Source organism: Alexandromys fortis, unplaced genomic scaffold (genome assembly GCF_014885135.2).
Source record: "Alexandromys fortis isolate MF-2015 unplaced genomic scaffold, M_Fortis_MF-2015_v1.1 scaffold_43, whole genome shotgun sequence".
NCBI classification, from domain to species: Eukaryota; Metazoa; Chordata; class Mammalia; order Rodentia; family Cricetidae; genus Alexandromys; species Alexandromys fortis.
The window spans coordinates 2514467-2522185 of record NW_026067928.1 but is presented as its reverse complement, the minus strand read 5'-3'; the positions used below and the strand labels follow the sequence as shown (position 1 = coordinate 2522185).

Sequence of the window (7719 nt, the reverse complement as noted above, 5' to 3'; positions counted from 1 at the left end):
CAAATGCATCCCTTAAACAGGTGGAAGACAGAAGTCTTTCCTAGAGGACTCCTCCAGGTGTCCATCTCTGCCCTCACCAGCAGGCTGATGAAATTTTGTGTCTGCTGCTCAACTGTCTTTCTCTACCACCTCAAATATGGGGCTGGCTGGCTAAACTTTGGTTCTCTGGGGAGTGCGGGACCAGCTGTCTTAAAGCAAGGAGGGTGTCAAGTATCTTGCGTTTTCCCATAGGAACTCCCCCTTAAAGAGACCCGCCTTTGTAGAGGTTTCATATCAGTGAGAGAGTATTTTTTTTTTTTTTATTTTCAGAATAGGAAAATTTATTACTTTGCTTCCACTGTCAAAATTTAGGATCTTGGTCTTTCCTTCTTGCCTTTGTACAGGGCCAAAAGGGACACGTTGGCTACTTTAACAACCTTAAAGCGGACTCCAGGAATATCACCTACAGCATGACCCTTTCGACCAAATCCAGCAACCAGAACTTCATCGTTTTCCTCAATGAAGTTCAAGCAACCATCATTGGGGACAAAAGCTGTGATCTTCTTGCCGTTCTTGATGAGCTGCACCCTGACACACTTCCTGATAGCTGAATTTGGCTGCTTGGCTTCAACTCCTACTTTTTCCAGCACGATTCCCTTGGCATGAGAGGCACCTCCAAAAGGATTGGCCTTCAGGGCTGTGCCCAAGTGGGCTTTCTTGTATTGTTTGTCATGCCACTTCTGGTCCCGTCGGTGGCTACGGAGCTTCCTGGCAGTACGGAGACCACGACACTTGCCCATCTTGCCGACGCCACGGGTCCGAGAGAAAGAGTGAGAGAGTATTGTTCTTCAGTGATGCCAATAGTCTAGGTTTAAATCCTGACTGCTGCTGCTGCTTGGGAGGTAAGCCCAGGAATTGTTTAATTCCACAGCCCTCGGTTTCCACACTTGTAAAAATGGGATGATCATGTCTACCTTTATGATACTATGAAGATTGAATAAAAATGTATATGAGATTCCCGGCACGGAGAGCTTGACCCTCATGACAATATTCTCGTTGCTATTCGGCATGTTACACGGAAGGAATTCTTTCTTTCAAGTCCCACTAGGAAGGCAAGGAATAAACATTGCATAAGATGGAAGGACGTAAACCAAAGAGTTCATTATTTCCAGAGGTGGCATAGACATACAAAGTGCTCTACTAAGTTCTCTGTCAATGTATTAAAAATTTGAAAAAGAGTGTGTAGAAGGCAGGAACCAAGAAGGGAGGCATAGTGGAAACAAGAGGATAGCGGGAGAGGCACTAAAGTTTGAGAGACAGTAAAACGCAGGATATGAAAGTAGGGAAGGAAATACTAGCAACAGAATAGGGTAAGTGAGGTTGGAGCAGAATGGGTGGGAGAAAAGGTGTAAGTGGGGGCAAAGAAAAAAACTGAGGATGCATGAAATAGCCATATAGAAGTCAACTTCAATATATATATATATATATATATATATATATATATATATATTTTTTTTTTTTTTCAAAATATATAATTTGAAAAAGAGCTTGGGATGGAAGCACTTTTAGTGGGTAGATAGTGTTGCTCTCATGAGCCAGAGATGTCTCAGACACCCCACAAGACGCAGGCTTTTGTCATTCCTCTTAGCTGTTCCCAAGCACTGGATGATAAAAGGCCTATTGGTGGAGACAGCTAGGAAGTTTCATTACAGAGCACAGACACCTGGATGGAGCTGAGTGGGGACCTCTCTTCCAGCTGGCTACTGCTTACAGAGTCACTGTTGTTCTTTGGGCTGCTGGAGGAGAAAGCTCATTGGAGTTCTCACCCAGTACAGTCCATGTGTGCTATAATACCGGCCACGTAGGCAATATCTGCCCTCTGCTGTAGTAGAGAATTGACTATTTAGGGAATGACCAACTGCTTCGTCATTAGATTTGGGGCTTATTCCACAGAAGGGACTGTATACATGATACTATAAACGTGGTCAAAGGCACAAGGTTGAGAAGGCCCTGGGCCCAAGGACCCACCATTGTTTCCCTAAATGAGCTTGTTGTCCAACCGCCTTACAATATGTGTGTTCACCATAGGCTGCTGTGGACCCCAGCCTGGGCAGGGCAGCTCCGTGTTTTAGAGGGTGTTGGTTAATGCAGTGATTTCCGGATGGGCAAAGCTCTGGAAATAAGCAGCTGATGAGCGATCAGCCTCATGTGGGAAGTCTACATGGCTCCTTCCCTCAAAGCCCAGGGAATATCAGTATGGTATGAAGACATGAACTAAGGCTTACCACATTACTGTAAATAAGAAGTAATAGGACGCGTCTTGGCAATTTTTTGAGTTTCTTCATTTTTTCTTTTTTTTTCTTTTTATACTTTCCCAATTTCCTCTGTTGTCTGTAATTGAAAACGAGACAAAATCCACTACAAGATAGAAGTTCGTGTTTAAAACCTAACATTCCCCTAATCTGAGCCAAATACTTTCCCCAACTATTTTTGTCCGCCTTGGGTTAAGCACAGTTTTCTGCAAGTGTAATGTAAGTGGCATGGTCACCTACTGAATTAAACCTGCACTTAGCTTACTCTTCACGTTAAACCTTGAATTGCGAACGGTAACGCTGGATTTCTTTGACATAAACTTCCTTTCCTTCACTGAGCCCTTCCTGGAAACGTGACAAGCCTACTGTGCCTGCGGACTGAGAGTGTCTCAGGGCTGTGCCCCTCTGCAATAGCTGAAAAGCTCTTTTCAGACTGGGTTTTCGTTGTGTATTGTTATTTGTCTTTGAACCCATTTATTAGTCCGGAGATAATGTGACAGTTGACTCTTACAGTAACACGGCTCTCATTAGCTGGCTTGACAGGGAGGTGCCAACATGAACTGGAGACTGTATTTTATTAATCTTCATGGCTCATTTGGAAGCCTGGCTGGCTATCTTGTAATGTGCCCCTAGTGCTGACTGGGACAGAGATGTGTAGCCATGCTTACGGCCGAAGAACATGCTTACGGCCGAAGAATATAAACTCGAGTGATAAGATCTTTCCCCTTCCTTGACCTGAAATGAATGGAGAAATCTAGCAAAAAATATCCTGGTAGAAAGAGGAACTATGTAGCGAAACTATCCATCCTAGGAATCTTCTGGCATCTAAGGAATCTTTGAATTTAAAACTGCTCTGTGCTTTGTTATTACATAAGGTAAAACCAAGAGGAAGATTTAATTAAATTAACGCAGGTTTGGAAATGACTTAAAAAATAGTAGCTTCCCGTCACCGCTCTCTTAATTTTCTCTTTCATTGGTGATAAACATAGCCTTCTCTGTGGATCCAGATTTTCTTAAAACTTAGCAAATTTGAATAAATCCATCTTCTTGTTTTTTTTGAATGATGCTTAGCTTGTATTTGAACAAATTCAATGAAACATCCTGACTTGGCTTTCTAATCTAAGATCTTACTCAGTTAAGTTTTGGTTTCCAAATGGGTTTTAAATTGTGACCATGTTTATTGTGTTTCTGGCAATAATAAAGGGATCGCGTATAAAGAAGCTGTTCATTTTCAAAAGGAGGAAGAAGGTTGAGCAACCTTGAAACTATCATGGCCTGGTGCTTTTCTGGGTACACCAGCTATGGCTTGGTCTCCACACCTTTAGTTAGAATGTTCTTTCAGTACTGCTGTGCTTCTTTTATTTCTTACCAATTCAAATGAGTTTTACTCAATATTAACTGAAAATAGATACGATTTGGATGTTTTCTTTGGCACTCCACTAATAAGGCTAATCAAGATGAGATTCCAAGGCTTAAAAAAAAAATGAAATCAACATGTGGTTTAATTCTCACTACTAATACTACCCTGAAAGACTGTTAAGCTTCTGATAGAAAACAATAAAAAACAAGGAAATTCACTGTTAAAACTGCAGCATACCATATGTCCTTTAATACCTAATTACAACAGGGGCACAATAAGAAAGTCATTAAAGCTGCACCCTATTGTGCATAGGTAGCCGAGCGCATATGGCACATTTCAGCCATTAGGAGAAATTTGATGGCATCTGTGATTTTCTGTTACAACTTTGACTGTATTTTGAAGAAGAAAATGTTGGTAGACATATTGGTCATTGAGAAGAATTGCCAACAATGAGACATGGGACCATTTTTACCCCTCTAGAGACAGGTTATTATAAATTGCCTCAAAGCTGGCTAATAACCTTGTTCTCTCTTCTGAGTTTCAGTGCTTTCTGACGGGATATTTTCCTCACTGATGACTTCCCACTCAGATTATTTTCATTTGCCAGGTAAGGGAATTTGATGAGAGGATAGCAAAATATGCAGTTCTCAGTAAATATTGCTGACGCATAAATTACGTAAGCGATGGAAGTGAGTGTCGTGTCTACACTTTACCTTAAGGAAATGGGATAGTGCCACATAAATGGGATATTCAGAACTGGTGTTTTCTTTGTATAGCTGCTTTCCCAATTACCTCTTTCTCTCCCTGTCTGTTTCCACCTCACATCTACTTATCTACCTGTTTATCTTTTCAAAGTAACTCAACAGGAATCAAGAGCCAAAGATCAGCAGAACAGGGGCTCTGAGTCACTCATCTTCATACCCATAGTGCTGGACACATAGAAGACACCCAGTCACCGGGCACATTGAGATATAAAATAAAAATAACTTGTTTGGATAAAAATACATATAATTTATTTATATTTTGTTCATTCCTCTACTTGCTGTTAAAATCGTTAATCACCTGCTGTTAGTTGTAAGCTACTTTAAATGTTTGAATCCCAGTTGTCATCAGTTTATGAAGAAAATCTGCAAGTAAAGAAGATCCGCAGCTCTTCAGCTGACGAGCAATGCTATAAAGAAAAGCAACAGGTGAAGGGAGAAAGTCACACGTGCCAGGGGCTATGAGTACAAGTTTTGTTGCTTCTCTGCCTGCAAACTGGATGACAATTGATGTTCGGGAGGGGAGAGACTCGGCGAGAGCCTAGACTTCATAGGACCAATGTCAGCATGACTAAAGAGCACACAGGACTCATTCTGATGGCCTCAAGGGAGAGCGTAGCTGGGGAACGTGGTGGATTTGTTAGAAGACAGAGGTCTTTCTACGGAATCCTACGGTTCTGTGCCCCCGTTTTTAGTCTTGGGAGAACAATGTGGAGGCTAGGAGAGACATGACCTAAGTTGGAGCCCTTGGAACCTCTGGCAAAGCTCAGACAAAGCTGTTGGGTGGGAGGCCTGGCTTGGGGCTCTTTTGCTTGGCACAGTACCTAAGACGGTAGAGATTCACTATAGATGACAAAAGTTCTGACATATTCCTTGCTGTTCAGGTTTGTTGCCAAACACATGTTTCTTACAGCTTGTGCCTTATCGATTTGGAAAGTTTGAATATTTTTAAAAAGCCAAGATTCGCATCGTATGACCTCTATGAAGTTGAGAATGTCCTGGATTGAAAATTTATCGTGGAATGTACTACATTAACTTGCTTTGTCTATGATCTATGTTTATGACTGTTATATATAGTCAGTGATATAAAATGATAATTTCATCATATAGGTGTTGTTCTCATTAGGGCGCATATCCTCGCCAAAGTCCCTCTGTTTAGCTTAAGGGACTTTACCCCTGCAGCTACATGCATGCTGAGAACTGGACTCATTTGAGGCCCTATAGCCAGAATAATCAGAATGCAACTCCTCCCAGTTTAGGAAATGCTACAATAAATGCTATGCACAACACTGAATCCAAGAGCATAAGCCTTTGAAGGATGAACATGTGACTGTTATTCAGTTAAGATGGTCTTCTAACTTAAGTTTAAATGTGTTTATGAAATTTTTGTAACAGGATTTAAAAAGAAATGTTTTATGTGTAAGGGTATTTATCTACATGTATGTCTGTGTATCATATGTGTGAATCATTGTGTCTATGGAGGACAGAAAAGGCTGTTGAGTCCCCTGGGAGTTATGTGCAGTTGTGAATAGCCATGTAGGTACTAGAAATCAAACCTGGTTCCTCTCGAAGAACAGTCAGTACTCTTAAGCGCAGAACCTTTGCTCTAGTCCCCAAACTTGAAAGTTTTGGTGGCGCATTGTAGGGGATGGAGGATGTTCCTTAAAATTCCTTTTATTCCTCTGTAGTGAGAAAACTACAAACTTTCTTCTGGCTTTGGAGTATGCAGCAGGCCGCTCTCTGCACAATCAGCCTCTGCACAGCAGAACACTTGGAATTGTTCCCTCATCTGCTTGTTCACTTTGTCCTCCTTGGTCAACCTCTCAACCCCTACCTATCTCCTTCCAGTTTCTGATAACAACTATGTTTCTACTTTCTTCTTCTCTGTGTTCAACTTTCTTAGATTACACTTATGAATGAGTCCTATGGTATTTGGACTATGGCTTATTTTAGTACAAAGACAAGAGAAATGCACAAGATGATGCTCATGCTCCCCATTCTGATGCATCCTTGCATAATGTATAAAATGTATTGAACCATCATGTTATATCCCATACATATGCCCAGTTGGTTTTTACCAATTAAAGCAAAAAAAAAAAAAAAAAAAAAAAAAAAAAAAAAAAAAAAAAAGCCGGCTTCAGTCAGATGTAGTGGCACACGCCTGTAATCTCAGCACTCTGGAAGCTGAGACAAAAAGACCGTAAATTTAGCCTGGGCTACATAGTGAGAACATGTTCAAGTGAACAACAACAAAAAAATCAGGTAAACAAAACCCAAACACAAACAAACCAAACCAAACCAAACCAAACCAAAATGAGACTTCCACAACCAAGAAGAGATGAGCATACAGTGATGAGGCCATACTACACTCTAATGGATTCTTAACTTAGCAACCTAGTTGATGTTTAAATATCATTAAATGTTTAAATATCATTTCACTTCCCTTGATCCTCATCTTACTAAAAACATTAAAAACTAATCCAATGGGATATAGCTGCAAGTTAAAAACTATTTGAAACCAACTACTGACAAAGTCACTAAAATAGAGTGAAATTGGTATTTTGAGATTTTTTTAAGTTACTTACATTTTGATGTGTGTGGAAGGGGTGTATTTTACTAAATTTTGCCTTCATTCAAAAGTCTTCTGTGGACATATCTCCACATGTAGCTCCTCTTCCATCACAGTTCTTAATTTTAGGTGAATTTCCAAAATCAGGGAGGGGCCAGTCACACCAAGGTGTCACTTATTAGCACAAACAGATTGACTTTATTATTTCCAGAGTCTGAGTTTTCTGCTCAACAGTCTCTCCTTTTCCCACTTTCTCCCAAGTGACAACTGCCAGTCCATAGCATTGCAAATGCAACTATTTTACACACTTCCTACTTCCTGGTTGGCAAACGGCACACACTGATCTAAGATTTAGAATGTGAACATAAACAGAGGGTCAAGGCTCATTCCTGTAATCTCAGCACTTGAATATCTGTGAGATTAAATGCCAACTTGGGCTATGCAGTGAGTTTCAAACCAGCCTGAGGCTATATATAGAGATCCTGGCTCCTCCATGACCAAATACCAACCAACCAACCAACCAACCAACCAACCAACCAACCAAACAAACAAACAAACAAACCTAATGAGTTCAAACTGTGCTTTAAATCGACCATTTAACCTACAGGATTGCTTAATCTCATGGGCTATCCCTGTGCCATTTAACTATGGTAGGTAGTCTCTCAGGCCCTGACCTCACCCCTTACTTAAAGCCTATGCATAATTTGATGTAAGTATCTCAGTGTTCAACTCTATCTA

General features: G+C 40.7%; 1 protein-coding gene across 1 annotated transcript; it reads right to left on the bottom strand.

Moving 5' to 3' along the window:
* Positions 1-296: 296 nt before the first annotated feature.
* LOC126503121 (40S ribosomal protein S23) lies at positions 297-811 on the bottom strand. Its single transcript, XM_050144609.1, has one exon. It carries the CDS (start codon positions 777-779, stop codon positions 348-350), a length of 432 nt encoding a protein of 143 aa, XP_050000566.1. The 5' UTR covers positions 780-811; the 3' UTR covers positions 297-347.
* Positions 812-7719: the final 6908 nt, after the last annotated feature.

Excerpts from the sequence above, each read along its gene's own strand:
- LOC126503121 (XM_050144609.1), bottom strand. The coding sequence starts at position 779 with ATGGGCAAGTGTCGTGGTCTCCGTACTGCCAGGAAGCTCCGTAGCCAC.